General features: G+C 44.6%; 1 protein-coding gene across 1 annotated transcript in view; it reads right to left on the reverse strand.

The window, feature by feature from the left end:
• Positions 1-1712: 1712 nt before the first annotated feature.
• Positions 1713-18066, reverse strand: part of ABCA2 (ATP binding cassette subfamily A member 2) — a 38137-nt gene continuing 21783 nt past the window's right edge. The window contains exons 24-46 of the mRNA XM_075186309.1: positions 17702-17983; positions 15930-16136; positions 15714-15816; positions 14581-14906; positions 14070-14286; positions 13832-13937; positions 13094-13205; positions 12953-13013; positions 12674-12848; positions 12027-12142; positions 11363-11510; positions 10061-10184; positions 9713-9845; positions 9186-9306; positions 8839-9017; positions 7403-7544; positions 6448-6582; positions 4622-4725; positions 4332-4424; positions 4120-4222; positions 3845-3982; positions 3105-3311; positions 1713-2538 (exon numbers count right to left, since the gene is read on the reverse strand). Coding sequence (XP_075042410.1) covers positions 2503-2538; positions 3105-3311; positions 3845-3982; positions 4120-4222; positions 4332-4424; positions 4622-4725; positions 6448-6582; positions 7403-7544; positions 8839-9017; positions 9186-9306; positions 9713-9845; positions 10061-10184; positions 11363-11510; positions 12027-12142; positions 12674-12848; positions 12953-13013; positions 13094-13205; positions 13832-13937; positions 14070-14286; positions 14581-14906; positions 15714-15816; positions 15930-16136; positions 17702-17983 — 3368 coding nt within the window. The 3' untranslated portion in view covers positions 1713-2502. The remainder of the gene's footprint in view (positions 2539-3104; positions 3312-3844; positions 3983-4119; positions 4223-4331; positions 4425-4621; positions 4726-6447; positions 6583-7402; positions 7545-8838; positions 9018-9185; positions 9307-9712; positions 9846-10060; positions 10185-11362; positions 11511-12026; positions 12143-12673; positions 12849-12952; positions 13014-13093; positions 13206-13831; positions 13938-14069; positions 14287-14580; positions 14907-15713; positions 15817-15929; positions 16137-17701; positions 17984-18066) is intronic.

The following is an 18066-nucleotide window of genomic DNA, read 5'->3' on the forward strand; positions in this document are numbered from 1 at the left end:
CTGCGTAGTTTGGCACCCAGTATCTGCCAGGAGAACCCCGTAATGCCCAGCACAAGTCTTCTCCGCTGTCCTCAATTACCTCCGCCAGTTGCTTGGATATGGAGTGTTAACGTTGTGTCGTATTCATCAGACTGGAATCCTTTGAACAACTGCGAGAGACGTTGTATTTTACTCAGACACTTTTTCAGCTATTTACATGTTCTGATATTCAGTTTCCCAGGTCATTGCCACAATTATCCGGCGACCCATTGATGATTTATTTGAACACAAGGGATCCCGGACCTGGGGGTAAATGTATCGAGCTGAGAGTTTTCCGACAGGTTTGAAAAACCAATCAGATTCTAGCTATCATTTATTTAGTACAGTCTATAAAATGACAGCTAGAATCTGATTGTTTGCTATAGGCAACACCTCCACTTTTCAAACCCACCAGAAAACTCGCAGCTTGATATATTTACCCCCTAATCTCTAGACCAAGAGGTGTCCAAGTTCAGATCTCAAGGGCCACCAACAGGTCATGTTTTCAGGACTTAGATTAGCTCAGCTGCGCATGATTAAAGTATTTGGCTGTGTCAGTAATTATTGCACCTGTTTAGACAGACAGAAATCCTTGAGGACTGAACCTGGACACCTCTGGTCTAGACCATAAACCATCCCTATTACAGCAAGAATGGATGTAGAACCTTCTGCCACTGCTGGTGAAATGGAAGAAACTAATTCAAGGGGTAGCGGAAAAGACACTTGGGGGGGGGGGGGGTGGGGGGTTTACGCTCCCCAGATGGCTCCCCCCGCAGCAGATAATGGGTTCATCCACAATGTAATCATACACTAAGCCCCTGTACCCACACACAGGGCACATCTTATACCCAATAATAGATACCAAAGATGGTCAAGTGATTTTGGAAAGGAGAGGTAGCGCTTCTTTCTGAAAAAATTCAAATAATAGTTGATCCTAAACAATGTACTTGTGACCATTTTTAGATGAAGAGATATTGCTGCATTATACCTGCTAAAAGAAATAGTGTCAGGGGCAAACGCAGGATTTGTAGAGAGCGGTTTCCACACCACGCCGCCAGTGGGCGTGACCAGCATGCATGGGGGCGTGGCTATATTAGACAGTGCTTGGCTACTCTCCAACTCTCTCTATCCCCATCCCCATAATATACATGGGTAATGCTGCGTACACTACTGTTAGGTGCACGCAGCTCCCCCTTCACGAGCGCAGCCGTGTGAAGCGGGGGCAGGGTCCAGCCACCTCAATTATACAGTGCCCCAGGCTTGGAAACAGGCACTAGGAAACCCCCCTCGGTTTGCCAATGAGTGTGTTTAGCTACGGAGCTAGGGAACCCTTAGCCAAATGGATGGCACAAACACCTTCTCACTGACCGAATGATGTCACTACATGCAGACCCGTAGGCACACCAGGGGGAAACACTGTGCACTCCGGTCTTGGGCTAAAAATCAATCAATCAATCAATCAATGGTATTTTCTGAAACTGCAAAATGTTGTGGAAAAAAACAAGGTATCAGCACAAAGTGAATTTTACAGTAGACTTGAAAAAAAGCAATAAACATGTCACAAAAGTGTACTTTTAGGTTTTGTCAGCACCTTGTGTTAGATCTCTCTAACCCCCAACTCCACTAACCTCACCTATCTCACACCTCTGCCCACTTATCCTCTTCCCACTCAGAAACAGGAGACAGACGTAAGATAAAGTGCACGCATTTGGTCATTTCATTTTGCAGTTTTTGGAAAAGTAAAACACAAAATAAAGCATTATATATACAACATACATTTTCCCTTTTTGTTTGGCAGTGCAGTTCCTAAAATGCTCACCAGGGGGTATCTGCTGGCTGTGAGCACCCTCTGCAGCGACACTATGTACAGTGGTTGGCACATTATATTGCAAACGACAGACAGGGAGGGGGGAAGTCAGCACAAAAAATAAAACAGACACACGTCCAAAAATAAAATGACAAAACTAAAACTTGAAATAATGCCCATAGAGCAGACTAGCAGAGGTCTGCTGCCAATGTCCTGAAAGTAAAGGTGCGTTAAGGAGGGCGGGGGGCACCCCGGGCACGACGTAGACATTTCTAAGACAAGATCATTAAAAGAATCCTCCGCTGTGGCCAGTCTCATCCATTCACTGGCCAGTCTTAGGCACACGGAAGCCTTAGTCCATGGACATCCTAGGGTGCGGCGGCCCCGGTGTTTGTTGTTAAGCAATTTTGGGGGCTGCCCAGTCTGTCCATCTCAGAGCAGCGCCGTCTATGCGTGACCACCGGCATCCGTCCAGTGCCAGATCTGTGTGTGAGCCGTGTACACATCTGTCTGGTACATGCAAGAACTTCATCACTTCCTCTCTTCCCACAACCCCACTCTGGGGTTTTTTTCTCTAGGGGGGAGGGGGGCAGCGAGGGAGGGTTATCATAAAAAAATGGGTAGTGGTCTCCAGCACGTTGGGTGGCTGCTGTGTAGAGCAGGACAAAGGTCTCTTCTCAGCAGAGCGTGTCTGTATTAAAAGACAACTGTGCCTGTGGGAATGAAAGAGAGAAGGACGAGTAACATAACTTTCCAAGCTCAGGTTAGACCAGTAAACTATTAGCTCAGTGTAGTCTTGGGCAACCTCTGGCGCACCATATATTGTAAAACTACATATCCCAGCATGCTTTGCCCGCAAACTATTAGCTCAGTGTAGTCTTGGGCAACCTCTGGTGCACCATATGTTGTAAAACTACATATCCCAGCATGTATTGCCAGCAAACTATTAGCTCAGTGTAGTCTTGGGCAACCTCTGGCGCACCATATGTTGTAAAACTACATATCCCAGCATGCTTTGCCAGCAAACTATTAGCTCAGTGTAGTCTTGGGCAACCTCTGGCTCGCCATATGATGTTAAACTACAAATCCCAGCATGACATTCAATAATTAGCTCAGATTAGTTCTCCCTCACTCTAGTGCAGACCTGGTTGCAAGTTCCAGGATGCATGGCCAGTTGTCACCTCCTAGGACCTACTTGTGGGCAGCGAAAAATCCAAAACCGTCACCCAATGCTCAGCGCTGTACAAACGTCAACCTAAAGCCACTTTGCAGGTCTTACCCTTTCCTCCTCGAAGCTAATCAGTCCCTCGTCATCCGTCTCTAGATCTTCCGGTTCCTCTACCACCAGGGCGCGGAGCTCGGTGGGTGTGGTCCGGGGCCGCAGAAGGCTCAGGACTCGCTCCACGGGAGATGGAACGGCGCAGCTCTGGTTGGCCTCTTGCTGCTCCAGGTTATCACTCTGCTTCTTTGCAAAATTAACAAACACCTGCAGGGGTGGAGAAGGGGGACGCTGCGTTACCAAAGGTAAAATGCGATATATTGCAGGTTGTACTGCGAGTTTTGACTTTGAGAGATTAAAAGGGGAACTCCTGCCTGGGCAAAATAATTATCTGCAGGTAATGTGTTTATTTTTCACTACCCTTGGATATGACAGATTAGCTCAGGTATGTGCTATCTACAGAGCAGATAACTGTCGCATCTAAGGGCAAAACAAACATGACCAAAACTGCCTGGACAATGAATTGTGAAGGTGGCTAAAATTATCTGCATGTTCGCTTCATTAAAAGGACCAGTAAACCCGAAGGTAATAATATTTTGCTAACCCCCATCATAATATAACGGAGTTTACTGGCCCTCACATTTATAGTACATAAATAAAAAGATTATTCTTTTAAATCGGGAACCTGACCGTGGATCATATTGTCCTGAAGCCTTTTAATATATATATTTAGTTGTAAAAAGATCTGTTTTATTTGTTTCGCTTTACGACACCAGGTCCTGATATAGAACATAACTTACGTTGTCCAGCGTGGTCTGACTGACGGAATAATCCTCTATCCCCAGGACGTCCAGCACTTGCTCCATCTTGCTGAAGACCTGGGCGAGGGACACTTGTTCAGACTTCAGCTGGTATTGGACCTTGGTGTGATGTCTTTCCTGCGTGACACAAACCGTGCGATAAGAGACACGACCATATAACGTACGGTAGAGACATAATCAGGTATACAACACTTCCGGACAGCGACACTCAGATCAAGGACTCACACTCACCCCGAGAGAGGACTCATACTCACTTTGAGAACAGCTTCTGGAAAGTTCCTATTAAAAAACCGCACAACTTCCTTGACATTAACGCTGGATTTCATCCGCACGGTGATCATGTAACCGTCACCGAACCTGTGTAACATGGGACATTATGTGTCGCTCACTGCGGTAATAGGAACGTGGACATTAACCTCACTTTATGTCACAGAAACTCGCTCTCCTATAATGAAGATTCTCTTACCGGTTTTTCAGATGTTGGATACTGCCCAGACATTTCAGACGTCCGTTAACCATAATCGCCAGCCGGGTACAGAGAGCTTCACATTCCTCCATGCTGGGGAGAACAGGTCACATTTAAGTGGCGGAATTCTGATATAAAAATGTACTGGATCATTTTGTCCCCTATTAATACACTTGAACACTTTTAAAACCACCATAAACCAATCAATGACGTCACAGAAGACAAGAAGCAGATTTAGAAAAAAGTATTTTAAACCCCAACATATAAAAGTAACGATGTCTCCGCTCTACCTGTGTGATGTCAGCACGAGAGCGCGGCCCGTTTTTATGATATCGAGGATTAGATTCCACAGAAAGCGACGAGCTTTGGGATCCATTCCAGTCGTGGGCTCATCCTGCATACACACATAAAAAAAGATCAGTACAATAGACATTCCTTATGAACGTAACTGAATATTTGCAATTTTAGCTAGATTTTTGGCTATTGATCTTTGATATCAAGTAATTTCTAGGTCTTATACGGACCATAGTCATAAAACTGAGACTGAGTGGCTCAGTGGTTATACGCGCCATCTGAATGGCACTGACACAGAGGGCCTGATTCATACCCGAACGCAAGTCCATTTGTCTGCCGAATTCTCTCCGCACATGTGCCAGAACGGGACTGACGCCAATGAACGCAATTGCATGCAATTGACGTGCGAATGCAAATGACACATAACTGCTTACGATTTGAAAAGCGGAAAGGGGGAGTGAAGGGGTGGACAACCATAGGCAATGTACAGTAAGGGTGTGCCAAGGGTGTTCCAACGCAAATACGGCTTATTATTATTATCATAGATTTGTAAGGCGCCACAGAGCTCCACAGCGCCGTACAGTAGGGAAAACAGGACATACATATAATAGACATACGTAAAATAAGGACATACAAGGCAGACAAAACAAATGGAGACATGAAAACAAAGGGTACGGAGGACCCTGCTCATTAGAGAGCTTACATTCTAAGTGGAAGAGGGCACAGCTGAAACAAGAGAAGCGAGTGTGGCTCAGAGTGGAGATTGGGATAGTTGTGAGGGTGCATTAGTGTGATTAGTGTTATCGGGGATAAGGTCACCTCTAAATAAGAGATGGGTTTTCAAAGAGCATCTAAAGATTTGAAGGCTGTGGGATAGTCTGATTGAGCGTGGTAGGGAATGGGAATTCCATAAGTGGGGAGCAGCACGGGAGAAGTCTTGTAGGCGGGAGTGAGAGGTGGTTACCAGAGATGAGACAAGGCGCAGGTCAGAGGTAGATCTAAGAGGGTGGGAGGGAAAGTATATTGATATGAGATTTGAGATGTATGAAGGGGTGGTGTTGTTGAGGCCTTTGTAGGTAAGGGCGAGTATGATTATACGGATGATTCAAGTCCTGTGTATCTTGTACGTACACTTTATTTTTGTAGCCGTATCACTTGCACCAGCTACAGGTCAGGTAAGTACCGACTGGTAGTGATGACTGAGACAGCATAGTCTTTGTATTAAAAACTACACATATCTACTAGACAGCGCAGAACTGCAAGTAAGAGAGACTATAAAAATGCATTGTATGTACAGTACACAGTAAGAACATCCTAATTATGTATGTAGCGTAAAATAAAATGTAAAAAAAAGCACATAGATGTTAATGATTACAGTATTAGGAGTTGTTCATTTATTGTAGGAAATATTTTTTGTAAGATGTGTTCTGATGTGAACTTATATTACAGATATATACACGCGTGTATCCTGTGTTCTGTCTGTTAACATACGGCACCTAACATTTAGGCAGAACGTACTTACACCCAGATTCAAATAGAAACGCATCTCGAGTTCCGCACGGACTTACACTCAAGTTCCGTTCTCATTTTTTAAACCGCAGTTTGCGTGCGGATATGAATCAGACCCAGAGAGACGAGGTAGAGACCACGGTTGGAACCCCAGCAGCAGTCAGTTCCTCCTCAGCGTCCCAGACATGAAAATTAGACTGTAAGCTCATGTGAGCAAATAATCTATGTCTAAAAAAAGGACGTGTACAGCGGGGCTTAAAATGATAGGACTTCATACTGACCCGGGCAGCACCCATTGAAGCCTATGTCTCACCAGAAAGATGAAGGAGGGGTAGCCGATCAGCGCGATGGCGGTGGACAGTTTCCGCTTGTTGCCCCCGCTGTAGGTTCCTGCTGGTTTGTCTGCGTATTGGGCCAATTCCAGTTTCTCCAATGCCCATTTCACCACCTGGTAGAAAGAAAACCCTTTAGTCTCTCTCGAGCCATTGTTGGCCACCGTAGGATGTGTACTGAGAACAACCAACCAGAACACACACTCAGGACAGGCGGTGAACGCTGTACGGTCATAGACCTATGGTAGTTACACCAAGAGGACATATGAAGAGTTTCAGAACAAAGCTCGTTACACCGATATGTTACTAGACTGCTGACGGATTGCCTTGAAATAAAAGCAAAATTACCAGCAGCATAGAAGTGTCATTGTATCGGTACGTTTATTAAAAACAGTAGAATTGGTGGATTATTTTAGAACAAGTTCAATAATTAGAACAATCGTTTAAATGTTCACACGAGAATTCTTGGATCCAGAAGTCTCACTCAGTTTAGATTACAGTTGAAAATGAAACTAATGATTTGATGTTAATTATCATCATCACCATTTATTTATATAGCGCCACTAATTCCGCAGCTGCACAGAGACTCACTCACATCAGTCCCTGCCCCATTTTACAGTCTAAATTCCCCAACATACATACAGACCGAGAGACACCAAGGGCAATTTGATAGCAGCCAATTAACCTACTAGTATGTTTTTGGAGTGTGGAAGGAAACCGGAGCACCCGGAGGAAACCCACACAAACACGGGGAGAACATACAAACTCCACACAGATAAGGCCATGGTCGGAAATCGAACTCATGACCCCAGTGCTGTGAGGCAGAAGTGCTAACCACTGAGCCACCGTGCCGCTTTATGCCTTATTCAGAATAATACTACACACATCCTACGACGAACGAGCCCCCAATTAGGGCCATGCAACCATTAGACTCACCCTTTCCTCGTCTTTCCAGGGGATCCCCCTTAGACGGGTGTACAGCTCGAGATGTTCCTGGGCCGTGAGCTCGTCGAAGAGAGCATCAAACTGGGGGCAGTAGCCGATGCTCTGCTGGACCTGGAGGAGTTCCTTCAATATGCTGCCACACAGGGAGAAAATCAAAAGTAAAAATCAGGGGCAGAGAACCACTGCTAATCGGGTCGGAGCCCGTCATACAGAGCGCACTCATCGTAGTGAACATATCCTCGTCATCGTTGTTGGAGTTGCTTACTTGCATAACCTAGGACTAAACGCGTTTCATCTTGAAGGTAAAACGCGCTGTGGGGTCTCCCCTTGGAGTTCCATTGCAGCTCTGTAAATATAGCACTGAAAACCTATTCTGCTTTCTGTAAGAGCTACAGATAAAATTACAAGGGGTATATTTACTAAACTGCGGGTTTGAAAAAGTGGAGATGTTGCCTATAGCAACCAATCAGATTCTAGCTGTCATTTATTTAGTACATTCTACAAATTGACAGCTAGAATCTGATTGGTTGCTATAGGCAACATCTCCACTTTTTCAAAACCCGCAGTTTAGTAAATCTAGCCCCAAATTTACATGTAAAAGTTTCTTTTATATATGTAATATCCTTCAGTGTTATATAGTGTTCTTGCGTATAATGTATACTTTGTGTTTTTAGACTGTTTTATATGTTGTACTTCTGTCTTAGATGTAGATTAGATACCCCTGGTGACTGAAGTATGAGTGTCTACATTGGGATTGGCATATGACTTAGCATTAGGAGTGTAACTTTAATTAGAATTATTTTAGTCACTGTCTTGTGTGACCTAGAGGTGATCTCTCCCTATTATCTAGCAGGTGATGTTAGTGCCCTTACATAAACTAATGATGTTCTAATATGTGTTATCTAAAGCCTCAATCATATGACAGATCATTTTGTTTAATATATACGTTATTTATTAGTCTTGCGTTCCAAGCTGGAGGTCAATGTGCGTCATCACTTCCGGTTTTGTGATAGTACGTTTGATTCTAAGCGCTTACAGAATATGTTTGTATTCCAAGACGGAACGCGACAAGTACTGCTGGTTTTGTGAAGATTCAGCGGATTGGCCAACGTTCCATGGTGGAATAGAGAGCGACATGTCACTTCCGGCTGTGTGTCATGCACTGACCAGTCACCAGAGGGTATTAGTGAGGTCTAGATCCCCCCCCTTCCCCCTCCTACAAATACATTAATTTGGTTACCAGAAGTTAAAGGGCAAACAGGTTAAAAGAGCAAACCGGTGGAATGGCTTCTAGTGGCATAGAACGGATTTGTTCCTAATTTATAAAGAGGGCAGACTATCAGTCATAGGTGTCAGTTTCCAGGTCCAGACGATTAAAAAAACAAGACATGGATATTTATCTAATATTATTTTAATGATTAAGTTACCTGTGACTATTGATGAAGGCTTCTCCCCCTGTGGTGCTCTCGTCCCCCGTTAGCATCTTGAAGGTGGTGGTCTTTCCAGCTCCGTTTACACCAAGAAGTCCGAAACACTCCCCCGGCTGGACACCAACGCACAGACGATCCACAGCCAGGATGCGGCCCATCTTACGGGACTTGTAGACCTGGAGAAGAAGCACAGATTGGGTGAGAATCGGGTTTCATACAGCGAGTACATTTTAACAGGGATGTTCACCGTGGCGGTAAAGGAAAACCAATTCAAAAGGTAATTTTGACAGTTCTTGCACGGTGATTGACATATGTACATGACGTAAGGAGAACATGTACCTTACCTTCGTTAGATTCTCAATCTTCAACATGTCATTATCAGCCCCTCCCCTCAAAACTCTTTGCCTCTCATTTGAAACGTCTATGTCGTCATCCTCAATGGGCTTGTCCGAAATGGGGAGACGTCTGTAGGACAGAAGAATCATGGACACAAGATCAGAATCCCGTTCTGGTAATGTGCCACAATATGGGTAAGGGATGAAAGACCTGGTTTAAAATAAACTGGATAAGATAGGTTCATAAACGGCTACAACCAGGATGCCATCTTAATACGGTGGCTCCTGTTCTCTTAGATTTCTATTGGTATACGCCAACACTTTCTCTGGATACATGTTGGTCAATAATGCCCCTTGTGAAATGGGGCCAGAAGTGGGATTTGCGATAATGGGAAGAAATGGACTGCGATTGGTGGCAGATAAATGGAGACTTCATGTAGTTAAAAACAGTATAAAAGTTCTGTCTGTGTGTTTCCCTTGATTGGGAGCATCGGTGGAGTATTCAATATGGTCGGTGAAAGTAGGGAGATACTTACTGCGGTTTGCGGAAGAAGTTGTATTGACACATGATGGTGATAAAGAAACCGACAAAGCCTTCTATAGTCATGGCCACCAGGCCCCGGGTGACTATATCCCAGTCAAACGGAGACTTCATCTTATCAAACTGACCTAAAAGGTGAAAGTAGACACAATATCTGTCCAGTTCGGAGACATGTTCTGCTTAAATAGAGGTGACTATTGCCTAGAAATGTGTGTATTGAATCCAGTGTAACGCGGCTCAACTATAGGTGAATGATAGTGAATTTATCTGAAAATATCTATGTTTTGAGGACTGTGGTGGTCTTCATGTCCAACATTATTCTAGCCAACGGTGGTTGTCTTACCTATCTTTGCGTAGTACTCATTGATATACTCGTTGTACGCCAATTCCATCAGCCCGTGTCCCAAGTTGTAGTTGGGGAAGATGAGGAAACAGCTCTTGAGATAACTGTTTACCAACTTCAGGTCCTGAATGACAAGGAATGTCAAAGTACGAGCACAGAATTTTAATTAAGCGTAAACAGAAACAGAAAATGAAAGATATTTAAGAGGTATGTCCTCCGTCACCGGCAACTTAAATGTTCTCCAGATCCAGAAAGCTGGAGAAATTTTTCAATCTGAGTGGGACACAGCCATAGTTTGGTTGGAGGGTTACTGTTGCTTAACCAATTAAACTCCATTCGAGACCCTGGCTGGGATTCCGTTCAGATTGAGAGGATTGCCGGCGATGAAACAGTTGTGAGTTGGACCAAGGCTTATATCTCAGTGGGAACCACAGTTCCTGAAGATATTACAGCGCACTCTACCAGATCTGCGAGCAGTTTCTGGGTGGCACAGAGCCGCTGTGGAACAGTTGTGTCGGACAGCAACCTGGTTCTTTATCAACACCTTCCCCAGGTTTAACGTCTTTGTTTCAAAATTTTGCGTGTAAGTGTTTGACTGTGCCAATCACTAGGGGCAGCTTTTCAATGTCCCCCACGTTTAACCAATGTCCTCCAAACGGACTGAATGAGAGAAGAGGATTATTGTACTCACTGTAAAATCAATTTCTCTCAATCCATTTTGGGTACACTGAGCTCCCACCCCTTTATGTTCCTCGTTCTGTTTTTTTTTTTGGTTGCGTGTGGTTGGTTGTTATTTCCGTCCTATCCTCGGGGCTTTATTAGTTAAAAAAATAAATGGGTCTCCGTACAGGGGGCATAGAGCGGGAGGAGTGGGCTAGACAAGTCTTTACCATCTTAGTGCCTTACTCCCAGCACAGCTCCCTCTATACCCCATGGAAAGTAGGGTTGCCCAAAGGGACTGGATGAGAACAAAAAGCTGTCTGCACCCAAAAACTAAATTTGAACCAACATTATCTCTCCCACCAATAAGCAGGCGGATATCCCATGCCAGGGATGACCGTAGTTTAGGAGAAGTAAACCTATCTAGCCCAGTACCAGCCTTGCAAGGACAACCTGGGAGAATTAATACAGAGACAGCACTATTGGCATCCGATATCCATTATACGATGGGTTCAGCCGTTACAGCGCTGGTAGGGATGAATGTAATGTCACCGGCACTGATCGTGTGAAATAAGGTTATATTTATATATTTCTCAGAGTGAGGAGAGCTCTGGGCAGGGACGTTCTGTGGCCATCACTCACCTTATCGTGCTCAAACAGCTGCAGCAGGAAGGTGGCCACGGTGGCCGTGATTCCAATGAACAGATTGATGACGATAAGGAAGACGTAGGCCGTGCTGGGCACCTCGAACCAGAACGAAGCCGGGTACATGATGGGGGTGATTGACCAACTGCAGTAAAAGAATGTACGTGAGAGAGATCAGTCCCATGTGTCTATCTTCTACTGACAGATCGAACAATACTAACCATACTGCCAGAGGGGCTTTAGTTGTAGATTTGCCCTCTAGTGGTAACATGGACACCAGGGCAAAAACCCCTACCCCGTTTTTATTTTTCTAATGTAAACATTGAAGGACAAATGTAAAGAAAAAAAAAAATCCTTCGATATGACCTATATTCTATGATGGAGCTCAACTTTAAGGAGAGGTGCCATTATTTGTCTTCTCTCCCCCAAGCTCCTCCCCCCCCCCCACCACTAATTCCTCAATCTTCTCCCAAAATTCTGCCGTCAAGCTTGCAAAACTACAGAACTGTTCTAATAGCTTGCAAGGTGGGATAGCATCCAACTACGTCTCGTCTATACATTCATCCTGTTGTACGCTCATTTAAGCTAAGAGATTTAAAGGGACTGTGGCTTCAATAAAGTGTATTCGTTTCCACAGGGGACAGTCCACTGTAGAACTCACCCGTAGAGTAGGAAAAGAGACAGGACAGCTGGGAAGTTGGTCGGAGATGTGTACGCGGGAAGGTCAAATACAAACAGAATAATGATGCAGCAAGTGGCAGGAACCAGGTAATTTAACTGGAATAAAAGCAAAAAACAAAAATCAAACTTTAAATGGTGTCAGAACCAGTAAATACATGGATATATTACATAGGAAATCCCAAATGCCCCATTAAAGATCCCTTCACAAGCCTAGTAGGACCCAGACTATCAACATTTTCCATTTATTAAATCCCAGCTCCTACTTCATCACCATTTATTTATATAGCGCCGCTAATTCCGCAGCGCTGTAAAGAGAACTCACTCACATCAGTCCCTGCCCCATTGGAGCTTACAGTCTAAATTCCCTGACACACACACAGACTAGGGTCAATTTGATAGCAGCCAGTTAAACAACTAGTATGTTTTTGGAGTGTGGGAGGAAACTGGAGCACCTGGGGGAAACCCACACAAACACGGGGAGAACATACAAACTCCTCACAGATAAGGCCATGGTTGGGAATCGAACTCATGACCCAGTGCTGTGAAGCAGAAGTGCTAACCACTGAGCCACTTCATCTTTTTAGTTTCTTGGCTGCTCACCTCTCGCTATGAGCGGAGCTCTCTTACCATGTCCCACACGTAGTTGGCCAACCAGTAGATGACCGGATTGCAGCCGCTGACAAACTGCAGGTGCTTGGCCTTGGTTGACTTCTCCGCCACGAGGAACACCACGAAACTCGCGGGAACGAAGGACATCGCAACAATGATGAAGATAGCGATCACTACGTCCGTACCTTGTAACCTAAGTACGGGCAAAACAGAGGTCAAGAGGTGAAACCAAGTACAGAATAACCTTTGATGCATTGGCTACACAGGAACGGCGGTGGAAACAGGTCAGGTACATACAGATAGTCCAAGGACAGGCTGGCGCTGGTCTTGTTCATTGGGTGATTGGTGACAGTGATACCTGATAGAACAGAAGACAGCGAATCACATTGAGGCACACCGTACCGTTGGCTGGAATCATACAGATGGGCGGATTCTCACCGTAAGCTGCGCGGTTTCCGCGTGATGCAGGCAAGTTGGCTCTCAAGATGGCGTTATTCAACGCATTGAGGTACGTGGGCATGCTGTGGTACCCTTTGTTGTTGTAAAATGCCTAAAAAAGGGGAAGAATAACTTTGACTTGGAATAGAGGAAGAGAGACAATCTTGGAAAAAAAGACAAAAAAAAAAAAGGGATATTGTCCAGATATTTTATACCTGTTTTCTGCTACCACATGCCATTTGCTATCACTGTACCTAATGCAGATTATTTGCATTTAATAAAATACCACCTCCCTTCCCCTCATTACTATAGTCTAGCAGTATTTAGAGATAAATCTTACACTTGTGCCAGAACTATAAAACCCAAAATATGTTTATCCACAGACAAAGAAGTCTGATGAGCCTCGCTAGCTTCTAATTGGCAATTAAGGACTGAAACACTGTTACACTTGCTCTGCATAAAGGAAATGCTATTTTTAAACCTCCACTGTGCAATATCCGATGTAAATGTTTTTCTGAACTTTTGAACCAGGTGGAATGTTATATTCCGATCTGGTAAACAAAGTACTTCATGGTCCTGTTATGGTTACTGTCGAATAAACATTATATATAAATGAATTAAAAACTAACGGTTACAAGCAAAGCCCACCGTTGTGCAGTGAAGAAGGGACAGAGACAAGAGTGAGTGAAAGAATAAGGCATTCAACCTGCCAAAGAGAAGGGATTTGGTTACACCAACCTGTGCCGTGTGTCTGACCGCGATCTTCCGTAACATAGGGGGAGCCTTTGCCCCAAAGGACGCTGGGATAGCCTTTTGCACATTGCCAAATGTCAGCGCCCCATACCTAGGTTTAAAAGAGTTTTTAGACTTCTATAAAGTAGAGGTGGTTTAATGGGATATAAGAACAGGTTTAAGTCAAGTCTACTTTCAGTTATACCTATCCAGACCACACGACTTAGCGTGGAATGTCGCTCACCTGTGCAGTCTGAAGCGGTCCGACGTGTACAGCACGTATTCACTCACATTCCGCCCGCTGATGTCCACCATGATGTCTCCTGTGACCACCTTCATCTGCGGAGGGTGACCTCCAACCCCGCTGGGACAAGAAAAGCCGGTTCCTTGCATGGAACAGGTGCACCTGACCGGTTCGTGGATCCGACGGGGGACGGAGGGGGTGGTGGTGATGGCCTCTGCTGGAAGACACACAGGTCAGGGAATCGGTTGTAGGTGGGTGTATTTATCATGAAGAGGAAATTTAGAAATGTGCAGATCCAGGAGCAACGTCACTAAACGAGACCTGGATATTGCAGTGGTTAGGCCTGGTAATAAAACCGATCCTGAACCCTGGATTCATCTCTAGTGGGAAAAATGGCAAATACGGATAGCACTGAACAGCGGATTGTCAGCGACGGCCTCCAAGCTGACGTTCCCCTTCCATTTCCAAATCCACTCAGTGTTTTCTAAGATCTCCCCAATGCCCCCCCTACCTGGTACAGAGGGTGGCGAGTTGGTTGTTGTATTCCACAGGTGTGCAGGGTCGTCGTCGGTTGGGTAGTCCGAGGGGGCCGGCGAGGGTGGTGGTGGTACGAAGTTGGAGAGCGGCAGCCCCTGCGTAAAGGAATCCACGCACATGGCATCGAAGTATTGGGCCGCCAGCATCTTGGACTCATTGCTGTTCAGATTGAGGGACTGCACCAGCTGGTCCAGGGTGCTATTAAACGCCGTCTTCAGCACACAAGTGGCGCCAATACCGGAAGGCAGGTAGAAGGTGTTAGCGAGCATCTGTGGCCCGGCATCCGGGGACAGTTTCAGTCTGGAAGAGCGATGGGTAATTAGGATGGCACACACGTACAGACACACGTACAGACACACGTACAGACACACGTACAGACACACGTACAGACACACGTACAGACACACGTACAGACACACGTACAGACACACGTACAGACACACGTACAGACACACGTCTTTATTTCATGGTTTGCTCATTATCAGTAACGAATACACTAATAAACACATTCTCATTCACATGATTAGAAATCTTTATTCATTTCACGTCCGTCATGCTTCATGAGCGGGTAATTTCATGATTTGGAATACATTCGATGATCAAGAAAGAAGTTTTTATTTTATATTTAATTAAGTGGTGAAAAAGGGTTTGGGGAGTCTTATTTCAATGAAATTTGTGTGCGTGTTATTTCTTTTTTATTCTTTTGGTATAATAGCCAAGAGGTCCGTTACTGTTAGTTCTTTATTAGCTGTAACTGGTACTGTGTATTCATTTAAGCTGGGATGGGACACGAACACAGTAATTTGATTCGCAAAGCACAGTACGTGTGTGCTGCGTACTTCTCCATCATCTGACATGCGTAGTACCATTCTGTCAAGGGTGCCACCTGGTGGCGGAAAAATGTATTGCAAGGAATTTCAATATTACGCTTTGGAAAACACATTTGATGTGATGCGTTCCCTGGAAGAATCAATGTGCGTTGCATGAATGAAGTTGTGTAATGTTGAATGTCACTATAACACTTCTTACATCCGTAGAATACTTCAATGCATCACCTATGATCTCTAGATTTCTCATGTATACATAGAGAACAGTCTGACAGCTCACCTGTACTCTGGCTGCGCCTCATTCGCATACGGAACAAAGTTACCTTTGGGCTGAGTATAGTTGTGATACTGAGATGGGGACAGGATCAGTGGGGGGAGATCACCTGTTTGAAAAACACATTATGGTAAATCCGTTATTCAATCTATAGATCGTCATTGTGCCAAATTTCTGTGGTACACTTGTACCCATAGACAGCTGGGTACACTCGGCACGTACCGATCTCAGGAACGGACAGCGCCACCGTCATGGCAACACATACAAAGAACGCGGGCAGAAGGATTTGGGAGAAAAGGCCTTTCGTGTTTCTCTTGGCGCAGTGGAAACGTTTAACGATCAGTCCGTGGAACTGACGTAATTTTAGCCAGGAGCCTTCCAGCTTGAAGCTGCCTTGCCCGTCCTCTACCTGCTCCTCCACCTCGGGATCTGAGAGGAGAACACAGACCAGAGTGGATGAAATCATTTGTAATAACGGTACAGAGGAGTTCCATATAATCTCAGGAAAGCAGTTGAAGTTTCAATTAATCTGATCACTGCAGAGCTCAATCTGAACGCAGAGCTAAGCTTTGTTCCCCTCTACACACAACCCATAGACCTCCAGGACAATGCTCTCCAAGATTTTAAGAGGGACTAAAAAAAAGAAAAAAAAAAAAAAAGAGTGCAAATTTGCTACTACTTTTTATTATAAGTTCTTTATTTAGGACAGGATCAGGAATGAAAGATACAGGTAGTCCTGGGGATCTTCAGACCGCAAAATAAATAAACTCTAGACTTGCGTTGTGAAACTAATTTCTACTCATATTACATAAAAGTGTGCTGTATAAAAGGTGACATTAACCGGACAGAACATGCATTAATGTACAAAGAAGAGAGAAAGTCGAATAGGTGGCAAAATGGGAAATGGAGAAAGAGGGATAGGAACGGTGTTGGAAGAGAAGCCTCAATTACACATAGTGCGGCAAAAAGAAGCAAATATGGTCCTATATTTCCAGAATGGCCACATTTAGTAAGCATTTTAACCACTAGTATATTTGTCATCTTAATTATTATAAATATATATAGAAACTCTCCCTCCCGCCCTCTTAGATCTACCTCTGACCTGCGCCTGATCTCGTCTCTGGTAACCACCTCTCATTCCCGCCTATAAGACTTCTCCCGTGCTGCTCCCCACTTATGGAATTCCCTACCACGCTCAATCAGACTTTCCCACAGCCTTCAAATCTTTAGATGCTCCTTGAAAGCCCATCTCTTTTTTCAGAGGCGACCTTCTCTTCGATAACACTACTCACACTAATGCACCCTCACACCTGTCCCAATCTCCACTCTGAGCCACACTCGCTCCTCTTATTTCAGCTGTGCCGTCTTCCACTTCGAATGTAAGCTTTCTAATGAGCAGGGTCCTTCATACCCTTTGTTTTCAGGTCTACATTTATTTTGTCTACCTTGTATGTCCCTGTTATATGTATGTCCTGTTTTCCCTACTGTACGGCGCTGCGGAGCACTGTGGCGCCTTACAATTCTACGATAATAATAATTATAAGTATTTCTTTAAAACTTCAGATTTGGCCCTGCTGTTCTTTTTCAGCAAGGGGCAAAGTGATCATCCAAAATAATAAATGATTATGTGTACACTTTAAGGACAGCTAACCCCCAAATGTATATGAGGCATGAAAGTACAAAATAATGTTCAATCTTCACTTTTTTATTGAAAAGCAAAAGTATATCACATACAGCTAAAATTACAGACCTTTGACAGTGGGGAAAAAATATAATGAATTAGAATAACAAGTTCAAATGGCAAAGCACAGCAAACCAGTTAAAATAGCTGTGACATCACTGGTGATGTAGCTTTCTGTACTGTTTGTTAACTATGAGATTGCAAACTGCTCCAGGATGAAGATAGAGAACATCCACTCTCCTAAGGTAGCACTCCACATCAAAAGGACAGAGCCAAAATCACACAGGACAAACTCAGCATTTTCTCCACCTACCTTGCAGACTCAGATTCTCCGCCTCCTGCGTGTTATCAAACAACGGCGAGTAGTCCCCATAGAACTCCGCGTATGCTCCACCTTCCTCCCCCCGCACAGAGCCGACTGATGAGGATGAGCCAGAACGCAGAGAACCTGGGGAATGACCAGGGCGAATTCCAGATGCAAAGTTGTTAAGTTCCACTTCCGGCTTGTCCAGTGCATCGGTCAACGGTGAGGGCTCAGTGCCGGCGTCGGGATGGATAACAGGCCTGAAAGTGTCTTTCTTGGACTCCTTTAAATCTAAAAAGTAGGATACACAGCATGAACTTAGAAGAAAGAGTTTGGTGGACATCAAACAAGCTCTCGCCAACGCACAAGGTGGT

Source organism: Mixophyes fleayi, chromosome 9, assembly GCF_038048845.1.
Source record: "Mixophyes fleayi isolate aMixFle1 chromosome 9, aMixFle1.hap1, whole genome shotgun sequence".
NCBI lineage: Eukaryota > Metazoa > Chordata > Amphibia > Anura > Limnodynastidae > Mixophyes > Mixophyes fleayi.